Below are 21,636 nucleotides of genomic sequence, written 5' to 3' on the forward strand. Positions count from 1 at the left end.
ACTTGATTCCCTTCCTGTTTAGTTATTGTATTGTTCTATACATCAGACATTGATGTTTATCAGTCAGACTTTGTATTCATTTAGATACTCATGTACTCAGTGACATAGGGTTTTGGGAGTTTTATATTTGAAATTGTGAGATTTTTTTTCCATTGAATTTTATTATTTTGTTTTCAAATTTAAAAGATATGGTGGATTATTGAGATTTTTGGCTTTCCTAGTATTGAGATAGGCGCCATCACGACATGTGAGATTTTGGGTCATGACATTTGCATTGCAATTACATAATCAGTCACATGCATTCATTTGCATATCATATCTCAGTCTCTCTTACCATTTATTGCTACATCACATCATTATCTTTGGGCTGATTTGCATGAAATCGTGAGCTCGAAGGACTAAAGAGATTGATGGCTGTGTGAGGCCGAGGGCCTGATTGTAAAGATATTGATGGGATCGGGCTATACGCCGCAGCATGTTTATTTGATTAATGCCATGATTGACCTATTATAGGGCTTGGGCTAAAATTGCCCCTCCGGAGTCTGCACATCCATAGTGGGCGCAGGTACCTACTGAGTGCGAGTGCGAGTGTCGAGCGCGAGTGCCGAGAGCGAGTGCTGAGTGACTGGGAGGATTGATTGACTGTGAGGATTGAGTGATTGAGAGGACTGAGTGATTGGGAGGACTGAGTGAATTGATACTCTGACAGTATGCAATTGTTTTATCAATGAGTTGCATTACATTCGACATGCACACTTGACATACAGGCATGGAGATGTATTCTTCCTTATGCCATTCAAAAATGAAACATTTGGCTATTGAAAGCTTTTGGGAAAAATTACAGTTTTTACAAACTTACTCATATTTTAGTGATTTCGAAAAAAGATTTGGTTTTTCACTAATATACTTATAAAGTATGCCTATTTTTTCGGAACTGTGAACGAGCTGACATTTTATCTCTTAACTATTTCTTTTCGCACTTGTTATTACGTTGTTATGAACTGTTGTTGGCTAATGGTGTTGGACTCTGACTTTTGTCCTAGCTCGCCACTACTTTCAACCTGAGGTTAGGTTTGTTACTTATTGAGTACATGGGGTCGGTTGTACTCATACTACACTTCTGCACCTTGCGTGCAGATGTTGGATGTTGATGTTGATGTGTACACCGGGAGCTGAATTCGAAGATGTACCTACATTCCAGTTATGTCTATCACTTGTCATTGGTAGCATTAGATTTGAATTCTGTTCATTTACATTTCAAATAGATGTTGAAATTATTTCAGTTCAGTCTTGTAAAAAATAACTCTAAATCTTAGAAGTTCATGATTTGTACTACTAGTCCTTGAGAAATTCCTTGTATAAAAGCAGTTGTATTATCTTTTCTCCTTTTAATAAATCTCATTAAATTGGATAGTTGTTAATTGGCTTACCTAGTAGGTTGAGTTAGGTGTCATCACGGCTAGTTGGATTTTGGGTCGTGACACCGACAACCTGAGTAGAATCTCCATTGCTAGATCTTTAGGGAAAGGCCGGCCATCATTATCACCGGTGGCCATATAAGAGCAGAGAAAACAGAGAGATAAAAATGATGATGAAAAATACTTAATCGTGAAGAAAAAAACTGATGGTGAAGGTCAAATCAGTAGAATAAATTGATTGAGTGAATTACTGGGCACTTCCTCTTTAATACATTCCCCAATCTTTTAGACTTCAATTTTTTACTATAATTATTACTACTACAGTAATCTGATTACCTTATAAGTGATTTAATTACTATTTTACTACTATTAAATTCTACATTTATTTCTAATTATATTTATTATTCTGCTTTTCCTAAATTATTTAATCAGAATGGTGATTAGTTAATAATAAATAAATATAGTGCGAAAGAATTATAAAGGATAATTGATCTCATTCATCCAAAGACTTATGTATCAACAATAACTTAACTAATTAGCATGCAAAGCTTTGTCCATTATATTGTGAATGATCAATTGTTTGTATTATGTTCCGATCCCTATAAGAAGAGGCGAATTCTCATATGTCATCTCATCCTTGCATACATTGAGTACGTACATTAATAATATTGCTAACAAGTTAATATAGAGAGCTACTTACTACTAATTGTATTGATTTTGATGGCTATTATCCCAAGAACTAGCTGTCAAGCACGTTACCATTTTATGGACTACGTACTACAATGGCCACCAACATTCCGTGAGATGCAACTGCTATCAAGGAAAACTCCTTGCAAATCTGGTATTCCGAAACAGTTCTTTATCCATGGTCTTTGGCCATGCGACACGAGAGCAACAACCTTGACATGTCCATGTGCGCCTATTCTCGACGATCAGAACGTAGAAAATGTGGTAAGTGCTTGAAATTAGGACGACCTAGGATATGGCGAGACTCCAGATTTCCGAGGACATGACACTTGATAGTAAGATGTGGAGGTCGAGTATTAGGGTTGTAGATTATGAGGTAGTTGAGTCGTGTCTTACTCCGTACCATTGTGAGACTAGCCATGTAGGGGTTTTGTCTAAGATAGTTAGTGGCAATGTTGTGTCTTACTATTTCGCTTTTCAGTGCAGGTTCTATTTATTAGCTATCGCTTTTACTTTGCATCTTTCTTCTCGATTTCATGGTGTTCCTATTGTTCTTATGATTGCTGTGGTGATACTAGTATTGTCTCCATTTGCTTTGCATCTTTCTCCTGAATTTTATGGTGTTCTTATTTTTCTTATGATTGATGTGGTGTTACTAATATTGTCTCCTTTTGTCCTTTTGTCTTTTTCTTTTCTTGAGCCGAGAGTCTTTCGGAAACAGCCTCTCTGCTCTTTCGGGGTAAGGGTAAGGTCTGCGTACACACTACCCTCCCCAGACCCCATTAGTGAGATTTTACTGGGTTGTTATTGTTGTTGTTGTAGCATGCACTCCGTTTCAATTTATGTGAATCTATTTCCTTTTTAGTCTGTGCCAAAAAGAATGACATCTTTCCTTATTTGGAAACAATTTACCTTTATGCAATGATTTATAGCCACACAAAATATATGTGTCTCATTTTACACCACAAGTTTAAAAGTCTTCTCTGTTTTCTTAAACTTTGTGTCTAGTCAAATGAGTTCACATAAACTGAAACGGATGGAGTATATATATATATATATATATATATATATATATAAACTTCCAAAATCTTATAAATACTTTAATTTGTTATGCTTTGTACGTACAGTTGAAAAATGACAACTTAGAGACGGTTTTCCACAATGTTTGGCCTAATTTGATAGCTGGCAGACAGGATAAAACTTTCTGGAAATACCAATGGAGAACCCACGGGTTATGTTCCAGCCCAACAATGCAAGTTACAGATTATTTTAAAGCAGCGGCAACGGTACACGCAACGATGATTGTGAAAACCCCGAAGCAAAATCTAATTGAGTACTTTGTCGCTACTGGAATTAACCCTGATGGACCTTTTACTCATTGCATGCCATAACGGCTGCTGCGAGAACAGTGGTGGGTAGTAATAATCATGTGTATGCCTCGTGTAAGTCTAATGGTACACACAATTTTCTACATGAGGTATATCTTTGTTTGGACCAACAACTACAGAACTTCATACCCTGTCCCTTACGTACAGGTGAAAGATCAGGTTGTGGTTCGTACCCGCATAAAAGAAAAATTATACTCCTACCAACTTTTTAGTATTGGTCAGCTAGCTATAGTCCAACTGATCATTTGGAATAAATATTAATGCCGGTAATAATGTTGTATTATCTCATACCATATCGATCAAGCCCAACTGATAAATAAAGACTTGTACTCACTTCATGAAATAAAGACTTCTTCCTTAATTCATTGGTCTTTTTCTTTTTAGTGCCTTTGAACTCTAAATGAAACAATCTTGGGGGTCATTTAATACGTTTGAGGTCTTACTCCTAGCTTAATCACCAGAATTTTTCATCTTTCCCCGAGGGTAAAAGTTCAAGATGAGATTAAGTATATGATGGACAGCTTAACTGCCAAGGCCATATAACGATGTATTTATATATACGATCGAGAGTACAAGTTGCACAAGACGGAATATGTTGAAAAGGGTAAATTGAGCCAACATTGTCACAGTGGAGCAACACTCGATTTGTCTTCTTGTCCTTAACAACCCTTTATTGAAGGGATAATCAGCCCTTTATATTTGAACTCAACTTCTGACTACAGCAATGTGGAAACAATGGAGAAGATTTCTTCTCATAACGGAGGAAGATAATACAAAACTTATTAACACGCCTGATTCAAATATTTATAGAAATAACAAATAACAGTAGCCTCCGACAAAAGACTATTCTTCTGTCAAACGATTAATCTCTTTAGTCGATCATGTAAATCCTACTGATATGGTGTATTCAAATATTATAAAGGTTTAGCAACGGTAAAAGAAAAAAGGCAATCATATATATAGTCAAACAAGTGAAGATTGTGATCTCCAAGAATGAAATTAGTAACTATAAAGTTATATCTGAAACAAAGCAACAATAATAATAACATGATTGTGATCTTTAAACCATAAAGCTTTATTGACACGAGACAAACTTAGATAGGAAAACTTGAGACTGAGTGGTAACATATTATCCACTCTTGTTTAAAGCTAAATCAAGAAGTGAAATATGTCAGTAAGCTTCAGTGGTTCGGCTCTCCATTCTCTCGTTTAATTATTACTAAGCTTTCCTTATAAAAATGAACGGAACAACCATCTGTGGTTTTCCAGATGGCTCTCCTCGAGTCTGGATGACGAAATCTGAGATTCCTCGTTGTCTGAGTCCTAACATCATAAGAGAATAGATGGGGACGTTTATTTACAAAAATGAGAGCGCTAGAATACCAAGACTTTATATACGAATTGCATTGAAAGGTAAATTGTTTGTTCCAAACACCTGGTTGGATCATTACCCATATATCATAAAAAATCCTTCAACAACGGTCATGAGGGCAATGAAGTCATCAAGCAATACCAGTCTCACATAGCGATGATTGAAAGCGTGTCCAACATCTGGCTCTCCGATCTCTACAAACACCTCATTGTCAAAGTCAAATGAAAGAACGCTACAATCCTTAGAAGTACAACTCCCTCTGCATAGTAGCCAATAATAAGTTCCATTTAAATAAGCAGTACCAATGGCTTCTGCACAGAAATCATGTATGAGATTTGCAGGTTCAAGTATTCTCCATGAATCCCTAGAACAAGAATAGACTGCTGCATATTGTCGTGGGATAGTATGATTTCTAATGTGATCCCAGAAGGACCGAAACCAAACAACCTTGTAGTCATTAGTCATGGGGTCTAATCCGAACCCAAACTGACGGTCCATTTGAGTGAAAAATGGTTGAAGGTCGAAGTTGGATGCAGGAAGGGGCCTCACTTCCCTGGTGGCAAGATTCCACAATGACGAGGAGGTGTTGAATATGCTGCCATCAATTTCTTGCTCCAACAAAAATAAGCCATCCACGGAACCTAACAGGTAAGTCAGACCTATAAAGCCCCGGAGATAATCAGGTGGATTTTCAAGTACACTAGCATCTGAAACCGAAAAAAAGTGATTGGAGGGGAATCATCTAGGGCACTATGATCATAAATCAAGATTTGAGGGGATTTGCTCTTGCTTTTCCAATTCATGTGTTCTCTGATGAAGCTATGGCTCTTCATTATCTCGTACCAGTGCTTGCAGACGCATTTGAATTGCAACAAGGACTCCACTGGCAATCTGAGTAGAATATCCACTGCTAAATCATCACGGAAAGGCCAACCACCATTACCGCTAGTGGCCATAGTAGTTTCGGCGACAGAGAAAGAGAGAGAAGGGCATATGGATTTGCACGTCTTTTTTTTTTCTACTAATAGGCAGTGGTTTAGATGGAGTGAGTTACCGGTTCTTCCTCTATAATATATTCTCCATTCTTTTAGACATCACCAATTATTTGCTTTAATTACTACCATCTGAATTCTAATGGAGTGCCTTATTATTCTAAAAATTTAATTTTTTATCATTAAACTAGTAAATCCATTCGCGCTTCGCACGGTCATCAAAAAGAGAATAGAAATATAGGTAAATAGTAATTGTTAGAATTATTATAAGACATCAGTCTTTACTAATCAAAGAAGTAGCCTAAAAGAGATAAAAAAATAAATTGTTAACTCATGGTCTTGAAATAACTCATGCAGTGAAACTTTTAAAGTCATCCTTAACATTGACCATTAAAATATAATTCTTATTCTAGTATTTTATCTCTAGGAGTAATATTAAATTTTATGTAATAGCAAAAGTGAGTTTCAACAAAAATTTATTCTCAAGAGCATTCAATGAATGATAGTGGAAGTAGTACTCTTTGTTCAGTTTCATCTTTTGTATATTCTCCGTCGTAACACAATTAATTTTTTATTTATTTATTGGTTTTATCATCATTAATCCCTATCAACGACCAAGAAGTTCTCAACAACTAAGAAGTTCTACATTGTAGACAAAAATCCAATAAAATTTTTAATTTTCGCTCTCTCATATATATATAGTTTGTATTTATGATATTATGATAAGTAAAAATAAAGTACAGAGAAGAAAGAATTCCCCTCCAAAACAAAAGTAAGAAGTCAAATTGTATCTCAGGTAATAAAGAAATTTTCATATTTGAAGCCGTTTACCCACATATGAAATAGTATTTGGTAAAGCATGAGTCAGGTAGCAGTAACCCCTGGAAAGCAAAGCCTTAGTCAATTGTTAGTAGGTAAAGAAGTATACGAATATATATATATATATATATATATGATATGTTATGTGTCACGACCCAAACTCCCTCTCTATAATGTCGTGACGGTACCTAGTCTCTACGACTAGGTAAGCCTAACAAATTACGGAAAATAACAAATGGAAATAAAACTTGGCAACTAATAGCAGTGGATAACTGAATAACTAGTAACAATGTCGCTCGGCATGTATAATAACCAATACTCTATAAATACCCGTCTTACTAAAATCCGGAACATCATAAGTCACGAGCCACTAAAAGAAAAATAGTATCTATGTACACAAGAGTCTAATAAAAAGAAATACAGGAAGTGTTTGACACGGGGGAGAATAGAGGGGGACTCCGAGGTCTGCAGACGCGACACACTACTAGAAATTCGCTAAAAATCGACCAAAAATACCGACCAACGTTGGTCGGTTATGGCAAATTACCGACCAAAACGCGACCTTTACGGTGTGGACGGTATTTTGATGGTCGGAACGGCTTACCGACCAAAGTTGGTCGGAAATTACCGACCAACTTTGGTCGGTATATTAAAACGACCATCTGACAAGTTTAATTACTTACCGACCAACTTTGGTCGGAAACATATTTTATTAGTTTAATGTTACCGACCAAAGTTAGTCGGATTATCTTTTTTTTATTAATTATTAAAATTTAAAAAAACGACCAACTTTGGTCGGTAATTGAAAATATATATTTTTTAAAACTAATTAAAATTAAACATTACCGACCAACTATGGTCGGTAATCTCAACAATGCAAGCAAAATACCGACCAAAGTTGGACGGTAGTCTTGAATTCTGGGAATTCAACGTTCATTAACCGACCAACTTTGGTCGGTATTTTGGAATAATTTTTTTTTTTTATTAAAAACCGACCAACGTTGGTCGGTTTTTCTGGGATTAATTTTGGCATAAAATGCATGTTTTGGCAGCTAAACCACCTACCAGCATACCAATACAACAACACAACAACACAACAACACAACAACAACAACAACAACAACAACAACAACAAAAATACAACAACAACAACAACAACACAACAACAACAACAACAACACAACAACAACAACAACAACAACAAAAACAAACACACAACAACAACAACGACAACACAACAACAACAGCAACAACACAACAACAACAACCAAAACATTCAATAAATACTTTAAAACTAACAAATTAAAGTTCAATTGAACATAAAAATCCAAAACCAAGTTAAAACTAATTACAACTAGTTCAAAACTGGTTCTATTTGTCTAGTTCAAAGTATATAAAAGTCAAGGGGTGTTTTGTACAACATCATCATCACCGTCTGATGAACTTTCATCTACAAGACGATATAGAGAACGGTCTTGTGGAAGACGGGAAGCACGATCACGGGGAGGACGGGAGGAACGATCACGAGCAGGGCGGGAGGAACGATCACGTGGAGGTCGACCCTCTGGAGATGACTCACGAGATTGGGGCAACGGAAAATCTCCACTAGATAGGAGAGTTCTGATCTAAGCTTGCATGCCAAGGAATTGAGCATCTCTAAGCCTTTCTCTTTCCTTGGCCGCTTCTAGCTCTGATGTGAGCTTTGTCACTGTCTCCCGCATAGCGGAGAGGCTCTCCCTATTAAGTTTCTCGACATGCGAGGAAGTCCCTATTCCTCGCATTCCACACTTATAGCGATGGAAGTTTTTAGTAGGAAGCCCGTATACCTTCCCCCATTTTGGACTGCCAACAGACTCCAACCATATTCTTTCAGCATCCTCGTCCGAAGGTTGGGTTGGCTCACCCGATTCACCAGCTGGATGACTACGGATGAATTCCTCCACGTTACTTTGGTAGAGACCCTATATTATTTTAAATTAAATCAGTATTTCAAGTTGTTTATAAAAGTAAATTATAATACTTAAATAAAATTAAAAGCTTACATATGCAGTCGAGGCCCGGTCCTCGACCCACCTATCTTGATCCCCCTCTTTCTTCTTCTTCACAACATGTGTCTCCTTGAATAGCTCATCATGACTCATTGGACGCCCATACTTCTTTTCCTGAAAACAAATTAATTTAGTTAATAAACAGAATAGATATACTTAGAAAAGTAAAATAATTTAAGCAATTACGTACCAATCTTCTTTTTATTGTCCCTAGGCTGATCGCACCTCCAGTGTGCAAGGAGCCTCCCTTCTCGGATGCACGAGCTTTCTTTCCTTTTTCGCTCCTCTCTAAGAACTCTGCGGTAAGCCATTGCCTTTGCAAATCATTCCACAAATTCTCAAGTAACCAGCCAGGCCTCTTGTTCTTCTTTCTAGCATCCGAGAAAGCATCCGCCAATCTCTTGCGAGATTTATGATGAAAATTTGTAGCCACTTCCGCGCTATAGCGGTCTTCCCATACACACTTGCTCTGTATTTCAAAAGTTAAATATTAGATGGAAACATCATAAGTATAAATTATTAAACTGTTTAAAAGAACATTTATACCTTAAATTGATTGAAAATTTGCTCCTTCAGTGAGAATGGGCAATCAGTCCAAGTCGCATAAGGGCCATCATAAAGCTTTCTGATGGCATTGGTGATTATCCTCGTAGTTTTATTACCCGGCCTGAACCTGCAATTTAACAACAAAAACACATTAATATCTTAGTAAAAATGTTACAAATCAATAGACGCAAAAATAATGAATAACACTTACCCATCACCCTCAGGGACTATGATGATCCTGCCATATCGATCATAATGCACTACCTCGTCATCACCATCCGAAGCATGTGTATCAGATGCATGTGAAGATGGTGTAGGCGGGTCAGAGCTAATGCCTCCCAGGCGAAGGCCTGCAATAGATGGAGTCGATGATGAAGATGCTTGCGATCCCTGTGACTGCGACATAGCTGGATGTGACCCAAGTGGATGTGATACCGATGGCTGTGACCCGAGTGGCTGTGACCCGAGTGGCTGTGACATGGGTGGATGCGATCCATGTGGCTGTGATATGTAGGGATGTGATCCATGTGGATGTGATGCAGATGGCTGTGAGGCAGCTGGACTGTATGTCGGACGTATAGTCCTGTGACCCTGTGATGGAAGACTGGGTGTCTGAATGAAGGTGTACGGCTCGTGATGCTGTGGCAGCTCAGTATAGCCATGTGGTGGAGGATAAGACATAGGCATCTCTGAAAAAGGTGGACAAGAGGGAGTATTATTTTCTACCCTCCTCTTTCCCTTCCTACCCTTTTCTCGACCCCGAGAACTAATAGGGTCATTGTTACCTTGACCCTTGCCTGCCATCTGCATAATATAATACACATTTAGATTGAAACATATAAGAAACTAGCTATAAAACGAGAGTGCTTTAAAAAACTAACTTTTTAATCCTCATCGACGTATTGTTCCTCGTCCGAGAATTCTTCGTCCTCACTTGTTTGAGCTTCATCAGTTGATTCCTCGTCCTCATTTTCTATAATTGTTACTTCATTTATATCAACTTCTTCCAATATGCGTTCAGGATGTTCCAAATCATTTTCTAACTGATCGTCCACTATTTGGTGAATATTGGAGATATCGTTTTGATATGCAACATCTAACACATTCTCGACTTCCACCCTACCTACAGGCTTAGTTTTTATTACAACCCACCAATCGGACTTATTCCGCCGCAATGGATAATGAGCATAATACACTTGCCTAACGTTATGTGCAATTATGAAAGGATCATAGCGATCATACTCCCTCGTATGATTAACCTCAATTATGTTGTATTGGTTATGTACTCTTGTACCTCTTGTTGGATTTGGGTCAAACCACTTGCATCTAAAGAGTATCAATTTCTTATATGGCCAACCTGTATATTCTAGTTGTAATATTTCTTTGACCACACCATAATAATCAATATCTCCAACTTGATTGCCATCACCACCTAGAACCCACACCCCGCTGTTGTTGCTATTTTTATTTTTAGAGCAATCCTCTGTATGAAACTTATAACCATTCACTACGTACTTAGATATTGTTGTGACCTGAAGCCCAGGTCCCCAAGATATATCTTTCAAAAATTGATTTATACCATTATTTGGATTATTTACCTACATAGAGTTAAAAAAAGTCATAAGTTAGCACAACTTATGAATCAATTTTTATACATTCACTACATATGTATATATATATATATATATATATACACACACACACACTTACAAACTGTTTGAACCACGTATCAAATCTCGTATATATAGCATCATAGCCAAATTGACCCACGAAGTGACTGTGACATATCAAATATTTTTAGTAGTTGCATCAATATGTAGTCACAGTAAATTTTACATTTTGATAACTAATAAATCAATACTTACTTGAGAAATGGTACAACTTCGGGACAATTTAGCAACACATGAAGTGTAGCTGACTTGTACTCCATATCACTCAAACTTCTCTTTCTAACATCCTTAGAACATCGGCCTGGTTGATTGAATATGGACATTGGTGGATATAATGGATCATTCACACATTCGACCGTGTGCCTATTGGGCCTATTCCTAGAACATGGCATGTTACTCTCAAAATAATAAGAACAAAAATGTGCAGTTTCCTTTGCAAGATAAGCTTCGCATATAGATCCTTCAATCTTATTCCTCTGCTTAACAAATTATTTGCATTTGCCAATTGTCCTACATAATCTCATGTTAGCCAATAACATTCAAATAAAATAGAATAGTACATCAAACTTATAATATTACCTCTCAAAGGGATACATCCATCTGCATTGAACATGCCCTCCAAGTCGTGCCTCGTGTCCAAGGTGTATTGGAAGGTGTTCCATCACATCAAAGAAACCACATGGGAATATTTTTTCCATCTTACTAGAAATTACACGGATGTTCTGGTCCATCCGAAGTAGGTTTTCTTCCCTTAATGTGGTAGAACACAAGTCTTTGAAAAACAAACTAATCTCTGTGATGGGTTTCCAGATTCTTTCAGGCAAACCACAAAATGCAATAGGCACTAAGGTCTCCATGAAAACATGGCAGTCATGACTTTTCAAATGGCTCAACTTCCCTACCTCCATATCTACTTTTTTTCCAAGATTCGACGCATAACCCTCAGGCATCTTTAATTTCGTAACCCAATCACAAATTTGTCGTCTTTCCTCCAAAGTGAATGTGTAACTTGCTTTGGGCTTGAACACCTTACCATTGTTTGTTGTCTGCAAGTATAATTCAGGCCGCCTGCAATATTCTTGTAAGTCCATTTTAGCCTTCGGGTTATCTTTTGTCTTACCTTTAACATCCATCACTGTGTTGAACAAATTATCAAAATAATTCTTCTCAATATGCATGACATCAAGGTTGTGTCGGAGAAGATTATCCTTCCAATAAGACAACTCCCAAAATATACTCTGTTTCGTCCAATTATGATTAACACCATATCCGGGGAATCTATAAGGTGGAGCCTCAGTAACTTTACTGAAGTTCTGGACCCTCTCCCAAATTTCCTCACCTGAAAGTATCGGAGGTGGAGAATCATATTCCACTTTATTCTTTTTGAATGCATTTTTCATCCTTCTAAACTCATGATCATCAGGCAAGAATTGACGGTGACAATCAAACCATGATTGCTTTCGGCCATGTTTCAAAGTGAACGCTTTACTATTTTCCATGCAGTAAGGACAAGCTAGCTTCCCAGCAGTCATCCACCCAGACAACATTCCATACACAGGAAAATCATTAATAGTCCACATTAAATTAGCACGCATATTAAAATTCTGCTTGGTTGATATGTCATATGTTTCAACACCATCATACCACAATTGTTTTAGCTCATCAATCAAAGGTTGCAAATATACATCAATCAAACTTTTCGGATTACGTGGACCGGGGATAATACAATTTAAGAATATATATGGACTAGTCATACACAACTCAGGTGGTAGATTATAAGGTGTAAGAAAGACAGGCCAACATGAATATGGTGTCGCAGATATAGAAAAAGGCGTGAATCCATCGGCACACAGACCTAACCGAATGTTCCTTGGTTCACTAGCAAAATCTGGATATGTCCTATCAAAGTGCTTCCAAGCTTCTCCATCTGAAGGATGACACATAACACCAGGTGGTCTTCTATTTTCAAAATGCCATCTCATATGAGGAGCAGAACTCATCGACGCATATAACCTCTTTAACCTAGGTATAAGAGGTAAATAATGCATTGCCTTGACAGCGACCATATTCCCGCTGGAAAGCCTCTTGAAACGAGGCTTTTCGCAAAATTTACAACTGTCTAAAGTTGCATCATCTTTATAATATAACATGCAACCATCTTCACAACAATCAATTCTCATTGACGAAAGTCCTAACTTAGAAACCAATCTCTTCGCCTTATAGAAATCACCAGGTAAGTTGATATTAGGGTCAACTAGTTCACTCATAAGGTCAATGAAACAGTCCATGGCTGCTTGAGAAATATTCCAATTAGATTTGATACTTAGTAATCTAACTACAACAGACAGCTCATAGTGCGGACTTCCTTCACATAGTGGACGACTAGCTTCCTCTAACTGTTCATAAAAACGTTTTACGTCATCATTGGGAGTTTGTTCAACATTTTCATTGAGCTCACCCCCAAAAGCATCCGCAACCATATCCTGAATTCTAGAATCAAGATTTGTATTCTCCACCGACCTACTACTTTCACCAACAACCATGTTATGAAATATCCCATGGCTACCATCGATCTCTCCATGATTAGTCCACACAAAGTAATTCTTTATAAACCCCTTCCTATAAAGATGAAGCTTAACTTCTCCCATTTTTTAAACTTCATACAATCGCACCTGACACAAGGGCACCTAATTACTCCTTCACTTTGGTATGGTGGAAGTGACATTGCATGTCTAATAAAGTCATCAACCCCTTCTACAAAATCCTCCTGCAATCCCCGCCGATTAGGATAATTTCTATTGTACATCCAAGTACGATGTTCCATCTATACAAATAAAGCAAGAATAAATTAATTTATTCTACAATTATAAATTAATTATATCATTTTTAGTTAATTCAAGATAATTATGATTTCCTAATTACATCAATTTATATCCTAAAAGTTCAATTCATATCCAAAAGGTCCAATTCATATCTTAAAAGTTCAATTCATATCCTAAAAGTTCAATTCACAAGAACAAATCCTAAAAACTAAAATTTCAATTCATATCCTATGAGTTTAAATATAAACTAACTAAACTAAAGAAATTCAACCCATACCCTAAAAGTTCGATTCACAACAACAAATTAATTTATTCTACAATTATAAATTAATTAACAAAACTAATTAGTTAATAAAACTAATTAAAACAAGACCTAAACCCTAATCCTCAATAAAATGCAATGTTCAAATAATTGAAACACTAATCAATTGAAACTAATTCATAACTAATTAACAAAACCTAGAAATAATAAATAAATGGGTTGTAATAATTCAAACCTAGAATTTTTAGGAGATGGAGAAGGAGAGGGGCGGCAGTGGCAGTGGCAGTGGCAGCGGTGACGGCGACGGCGACGGCGATGGCGAGGGGGAGGGCTGGACGCAAGGGGGAGGGCTGGGAGAAGGAGAGAGGGGAAGAGGGAAGAGGAAACATTTCAGAGAAATGGGGGTTTCCCCCGTTTTTGAGTTCTCTGATTTTAGAATTACCGACCAAAGTTGGTCGGTAATTTTGGTCGGTACATTAAGTGCTGACCGTTTGACCAAAAACCGACCAACTTTGGTCGGTTTTTTTTTTTAAAAAATTTAAATTCTTTTTTTTTGTGTTTTTTTTCCTTAAAATATTATAAATTATAAAAAAAATATTAAAAACTACAAGCATTTATTTTATTTAACTATGCAATTATTATAAATAATTATAAACTATAAGCATAATCTTTATAAATAATTATATTAACTATTTAATTTTAATAAATTATAATAGTATCTATCTAAGTAAATGTTCTAAGTTATAATTAAGTATGTGAGTAATTTCTCTCACACACACATACACTATATTGTAATTGATGCTAATAACTTCTTTTTTCATTCGTTCATCACTAATAATGCATGACATAGATTAATCGATATATAGGTCGAGACGTTTTGATGAATCATCGATTAATATTCATCAATACATCTAAGTAAGTTATAAGTCGATGAATCAATTTACAAATAGATATATTTGATGATAAAGTATATATACTAATTAGTATCGTCCCAAGTCTATCCCTAAAAGAACCCGACCCTGTGGTTCTAGCGCTTCATGTTCTTATATCTTATATATATATATATATATATATACACACACACATACAAACACACTTCATTGTAATACTTTAACTATATATATAGCTTGTTATAGTATATGTTAGTGTGTATATATATAGTTTGTTAAAGTTTGACCATGTTTAACCTATTAATTTAACTCGTTTACTTAATATTAATATCTTCTTTCATTTATTTAATTTGTGATCCATATATATATATATATATATATATGTGTGTGTGTGTGTGTGTGTGTATGTGTGTGTGTGTGTGTGTGTGTCACAGATGTTTAGTATTAATTCTTTTATTTTTCATTCATTCATCACTAATAATACATGGCATAGCTAGATTAATCGATATTAGTAGAGACGTTTTGTTTTTACTATTAGTCGATATAGGTCAAACGTTTTATTTTTAATATTCATCGATGCATCTAATTAAGTAAGTTATAAGTCGATGAATCAATTTACAAATAGCATGTTATATATAGTATATGTTAGTGTATTAATTATTTGTATTACAAAAGTATTAGCGAATTACATTTATATTATTTAGATAGTAAATATAAAAGTAATTCGAAAGTTTGATCAATATTGTTGACGTAATAACCGACCAACTTTGGTCGGTTATTTTGCAGAAAATAAAAATTACCGACCAAAGTTGGTCGGTAAATACTTCCCCTACATTAACCGACCAACGTTGGTCGGTAATTTTAAATATAAATTCTTAAATATTATAAAAATATTTTAAATAATAAAATAATTATTAAAATTTAAAAAATTGGATCCAGATTACCGACCAACGTTGGTCGGTAATCCAAAATTTTCTTGTCTGACCAGCTTGGTCAATTCATTGACCAATTTACCGACCAACGTTGGTTGGTATTTAGTTTTAAAAAATGTAAATATTTTTTTTCCCCAGTTTCCGTCCAACCCGGACGGTTTTTGGTCGCATTTTTTGACCGACCAACGTTGGTCGGAAATTGTTGGTCGGTTTTTAGCAGATTTTTAGTAGTGACAGATATACCTTGAAGTTTCCAAAGCTATCTCGACTCACTGGTAATGCAGCTGATAACGAGCACCTAATTTGCACACAAAACATGTGCAGAAGAGTAGTATGAGTACACCACAATTGGTACCCAATAAGTGTCAAGCCTAACCTCGGTAGAGTAGTGACGAGGTCAGGTCCGGGCCCTACTGGGATATAATAACAAGATAGATGATATAATAAAATGAAGTAAAGCGGAGAATTTAACAGAAGGAATTCACAGAGAAATAACAACGAACAAACAATGTGATAACAACAGGGGCGCTCCCGAGATACCGTCTCGTAGTCCCAAAAGTAAATACTCAACAGGGGATCTCCCGGGATACCGTCTCGTAGTCCCAAAAGTAAATATGCGAGGAGCTCTCCCGAGGTAACGCCTCGTAGTCTCAAAAGTAAATGTACAGGGAGAACTCCCGAGGTATCTCCTATTAGTCTCAAAAGTAAATGTACAGGGAGAACTCCCGAAGAACCGCCTCGTAGTCTCAAAAGTAAATATGCAGGGAGAACTCCCGAGGAACCGAAATATGCAGGGAGAACTCCTGAGGAACCGCCTCGTAGTCTCAAAAGTAAACACCCATCTCAACCGATAAATACCATAGTTAACAGCAAGAAATTAGACTCTCAATGGCCCAAATCTAGCCAAAATCAATTACATACCATAAATCAACTATAAAAAACTAATCTAATTAATGAAATAAACACTAAAGCAAGAAATTAGAAAATCTCCCCAAAAACCCTTCTTGGGCCCACATCTCGGAATCGGGTAAAAGTCACAAAATACGAACACTCATTCATTCACGAGTCTAACCATACATGAATTACTCGAATCCGACCTCAAATCACCTTCCAACACTCAAAATTAGCCTATGAAGTTTCTACCATTTCCCCCTAAATTTCGAACTCAAATCCCTAATTAGAAGATGAAAATAGCAGTAGATTCAAGAAATATAGTACAATCCGACTTAGAACCACTTACCCCAACAATCTCCTTGAAAAAATCTTGAAAGATCGCCTTACACCGAGCTCTCAAACTCCTAAAATCGAAATGGGAAATCAACACTCGAAATCTTATTTTCTACCCAGTAAACTCGCTTCTCCGAGCCTTCAACCGCACCTGCGGGAAATCCATCGCAGGTGCGAAAATGACTTAAATGGATGGGACCGCATCTGCGAGCTTTGGGCCGCACCTGCGAACCCGCTCCTACGGTTTTACTTCCGCATATGCGACCCTTGCCCGGCCACCCATACCGCTCCTACAACCATCACTCTGCATCTGCGGATGCGCAGATGCGGCTCCCTTCTCGTACCTGCTCTCACAAACCTTCTGGACCAAAAGCGTATTTGCGCCCTTCACTCCGCATGTGCGATCCCGCACAGGTGCGAAAATACCAGAAACCAGAATCTTTAGGCATTTGCCTAAGTCCAAATTCAATCTGTTAAGCATCTGAAATACACCCGAGGCCCCTGGGACCTCAACCAAATATACCAACAAGTCCTAAAATACCATACGAGCTTAGTCGAGCCCTCAAAACACGTCAAACAACAACAAAAATACGAATCACCCTCCAATCCAAACTTAATGAACTTGAAACTTCAAATTTCTACAACCGATGCCGAAACCTATCAAACCACGTCCGATTGACCTCAAAATTTGCACACAAGACATATTCAATCTTACGGACCTATTCCAACTTACGGAATTGGAATCCGACCCTGATTTCAAAAAGTCCACTTCCGGTCAAAATCTCCAAAAAATCGACTTTCGCCATTTCAAGCCTAAATGAGCTACAGATATCCAAAGCACAATCCGGACACGCCCCTAAGTCCAAAATCATCTAACGGAGCTAACGAAACCGACGGAACTCCATTCTGGAGTCGTCTTCACACAGTTCCGACTACAGTCAAAATCCAAAGACTTAAGCATCCGTTTTAGGGACTAAGTGTCCCAGAACACCCCGAAACCAAAAACAAGACCTCCCGCCAAGTCGCATAAGCCGAAAAAGATTCGGAAAAATAGTAAATAGGAGATTGGGGCTATTACTTTCAAAACGACCGGTCGGGTCGTTACATTATGTTATGTAAGATCACAAACAAAGCATTTGCAATGCATAACCTGTAAGCCAAATTCTTTAAGCTAATATCTGTAAGAACAACAAAAACAAATACCCGCAAGCCTCATCTTTAATCTTTTAGTATTTTATAAACTTAAAAACTAAGATATAAATAAAGAAACATGTTTAAAATTTTATAAAATTCAATTAATTAAAAATATTATAGGAATACATACATTGCAGAAAACAATCCAACACAACTTTCAGTTATATATATATATATATATATATATATATATATATATACACACTAATAGTTTTTATATTAAGATATTATGTTAAACATATGATATAAAATTATTTAATAAAAATGAAAGATAAAACCAATTAAAAAATTGAAAAAAACAAAACAGTAGAAATATACAATGATGAAATAGAAAGATGAAGAATAAAAACTTAACAAAAACATACATGTGGTTTCATGAGTGAGCACCATCTGGTGATATAGGAAAGTGAAATTGGAAGGATACCCAATTTTTTGTTGGTCGTAATACGCAAGGCATGAGATGATTCTCAGTTAGGTATGTTCTTTGTGGTATTTATGAAGAAAGTCCCCTACTATAAAATGGGATGGATAGAAGGATTAGTTCCAACTTTTAATTACTATCATCATTTCCATGATGGTAACGTTCCATCTATTTGTAACGACCCGACTTGTTATTTTAAGAATTAACGCCTCGTTCAGTGACTTAAGGTCTAGAGCAGTTTCGCAATATGTATTATGACCCACGGGAGTGGTCGAGTTTGATTTACTGAAGATTTAGAATTAAATTAAAAGAACAATTCATATTTAGAAGCATAAATGGAAAGAGTTGACCGGAGAGTTGACTTTTGAGTAAACGATCTCGGATTCAAATTCTCATGGTTCCAATAGCTCAGTATGGTGATTTTGGACTTAGGAACGTGTCTGAAAAATTGTTTGGAGGCCCGTAGTGGAATTAAGCTTGAAATGCCGAAAGTTGAATTATTGAAAAGTTTGACTAGAGAGTTGACTTTTTTAGCAAACGACCCCGGAATAGAATTTTGAGGATGGAAATAGCTTAGTATGATGATTTAGGACTTAGGCGTATGTTTGGATTTCGATTTGAAAGTCCGTAAGACAATTCGACACATTTTGGCGAAAGTTGAAAAATATAAGATTTTTGAAAAGTCCGACCGAAAGGTAAATATTTGATAACGAGGTCGGATTTCGATTTCGAAAATGGGAATAGCTCCATTAAGTCAATTATGACTTGTGTGCAAAATTTTAAGTCATTCCGGATTGATTTGATATGTCTTGGCGCAAAATATAGAAGTTGGAAGATTTAAAAACTTATAATTCGATTTGATGCGCGATTTATAATTTTGGCATCGTTTGACATGGTTTGAAACCTCGACTAAGTTTGTATTATATTTTGGGACGTGTTGGTATATTTGGTTGAGGTTCCAAGGGCCTCGGGTTGATTTCGGAAGGTTAACGGATCAATTCGGACATGAAGATAAGCTGCTGGAATTTTCTGGGCAGCAACATGAACAATGATTCACAGATGTGTGAACACTGATTCGCAAAAGCGTGAACAGTACCGCAGATACGTGAACAGTAACCGCATGTGCGAATCTGGGCAGAATGTTAAGGACAAAAAATTGGTCATTTTGCCATTTTCGTTTTTGGTATTTTTGGAGCGCGGACTTGGGCGATTCTGGAGGGATTTTTCACAAGCTTGGTTGGGATAAGTGTTCTATATCCTAAAGTGTTTATATTTCATGAATCCATGATTATATTCATCATTTAATTCGAATTTAAATGGAAGAAATCAAGATTTTTATAAAATCTTCCAAAAACGAAAATTTAAGATTTGGAGGTCGAGTTGTTATCGAATTTGATAAAATTGGTATGGTTGAACTCGTATTGGAATGGGTGTTCGGATTTTATAAAACTTATGTCGGGTTCCGAGGGGAGAGCCCCACGTTGACGTTATTTGACTTTTTGGAATAAAGTTTTAAGTCGACATATTATTATCCGGAATTATTTCCGAAAAATTTTAATGAAGTTATACAATTAATTTGGATAGATTTAAGCTGTCCGGAGGCCAATTCAAGAAAGAAGGCTATTTTGGAATATCGGCCTAACTTCAAAAAGGTAAGTGTCTTGCTTAACCTCGAGTGGGGGAATTACCCCTTAGGCATTGAGTCTTACGTGCCATTTGTGAAATGTGAAAAGCCGTGTACGCGAGGTGACGAGTACGTACTCGGGCTTATACGTGCAAAATTCATTGAAATAAAGTCTTAGGCATTATTGCGTAGTGAATTGGAAAATTGTGGAAAATTATTAAATCATCTGTTTGCCATGCCTAAATCCTTATTGTTGAATTTGTTTTTATATGATAATTTGATGTGATTGTTACTTGAAATATTTATGAAATTTCCTGAGTATTATTGATTTAATATTTCTTGGAAATTAATTCCAATATGAATCTTCTTATGCAAATAATTAATTTAAGCGAGCGTAAGAACAAGTGTTAATATAATTATCTAAATTTGCATTAATGAAGGTTTTGCTTTATGCTGAGTAATTTCTATCTCAATTGATTGTTTTTGGGTGTTATATACATTGTGTGGAGCCTTGGGCTATTTGTTGTGAAATTAATTGATTTTGTTATATCTTTGGAATTTGGTTGTGGCCATTGGGCAAATTGTGATATGAATTGAGTTTATTATATTGTCGTGTTAATTTTCCGTGTAAATTGTTGTATTGTGTAAGTTACTATTTTGGGGAGATAAGGGTGGCATTTCACCGTTGATATTATGTGGGTATAAGGTGACATTTTACTGTTGTTGTGTTTGTTGGAATATTGTCTGGGCGGAGCGATAAGGGTGGCTATAGGAGCAATAAGGGTGGCAATAAGAGCGATAAGGGTGGCTATTGATATTGTCTTGGCGGAGCGATAAGGGTGGCTATAGGAGCGATAAGGGTGGCAATAAGAGCGATAATGGTGGCTATTGATATTGTCTTGACGGAGCGATAAGCGTGGCTATATGAGCGATAAGGGTGACTATGATAATATGTGATGATGTGAGGTTGTGGTGTTGATAATTTTCATGTGATGTTGTGATTTTCTTGTGTTTATTTATATACCTTGTGCTACTCGTCTTGTTGTTGATAAATTGATAACAATCTGATTTATGTTGAAATTGAGAGACTGTGACTATTGCCAGGTGGATTATAAAATGAAATGTGGGCACGAGGTGTCGTGAGTAAATAATGAGAATATTTGGCACGTGAATTGTCCGTGCAATTGTGATATGAAATGTGGGTATGAGGTGTTATGATGAAATGATAATGATAATTGGCACGTGAATTGTTCGTGCAGTTGTGATATGAAATGAGGGCACGAGGTGCCGGGGAAATATGATGATTTAATTATGGGCACGAATA

At 36.5% G+C, this 21,636-nt stretch overlaps 1 protein-coding gene across 1 annotated transcript; it reads right to left on the reverse strand.

Annotated features, from left to right (window-relative positions):
- Positions 1-4,940: 4,940 nt before the first annotated feature.
- Positions 4,941-5,821, reverse strand: LOC104089642 (putative F-box protein At3g10430). Its single transcript, XM_070184337.1, has 2 exons — positions 5,617-5,821; positions 4,941-5,572 (listed from the first exon to the last, which is right to left on the reverse strand). Exons 1-2 carry the CDS (start codon positions 5,819-5,821, stop codon positions 4,941-4,943), a joined length of 837 nt encoding a protein of 278 aa, XP_070040438.1.
- Positions 5,822-21,636: the final 15,815 nt, after the last annotated feature.

Source organism: Nicotiana tomentosiformis, chromosome 8 (genome assembly GCF_000390325.3).
Source record: "Nicotiana tomentosiformis chromosome 8, ASM39032v3, whole genome shotgun sequence".
Taxonomy (NCBI): Eukaryota; Viridiplantae; Streptophyta; class Magnoliopsida; order Solanales; family Solanaceae; genus Nicotiana; species Nicotiana tomentosiformis.

Bases quoted from the DNA above. Each gene is read 5' to 3' on its own strand.
- LOC104089642 (XM_070184337.1), bottom strand. From the start codon at position 5,821: ATGGCCACTAGCGGTAATGGTGGTTGGCCTTTCCGTGATGATTTAGCA. The intron at 5,573-5,616 runs GTGCCCTAGATG...TTTCGGTTTCAG, and splicing joins AATCTTGATTTATGATCATA to ATGCTAGTGTACTTGAAAAT.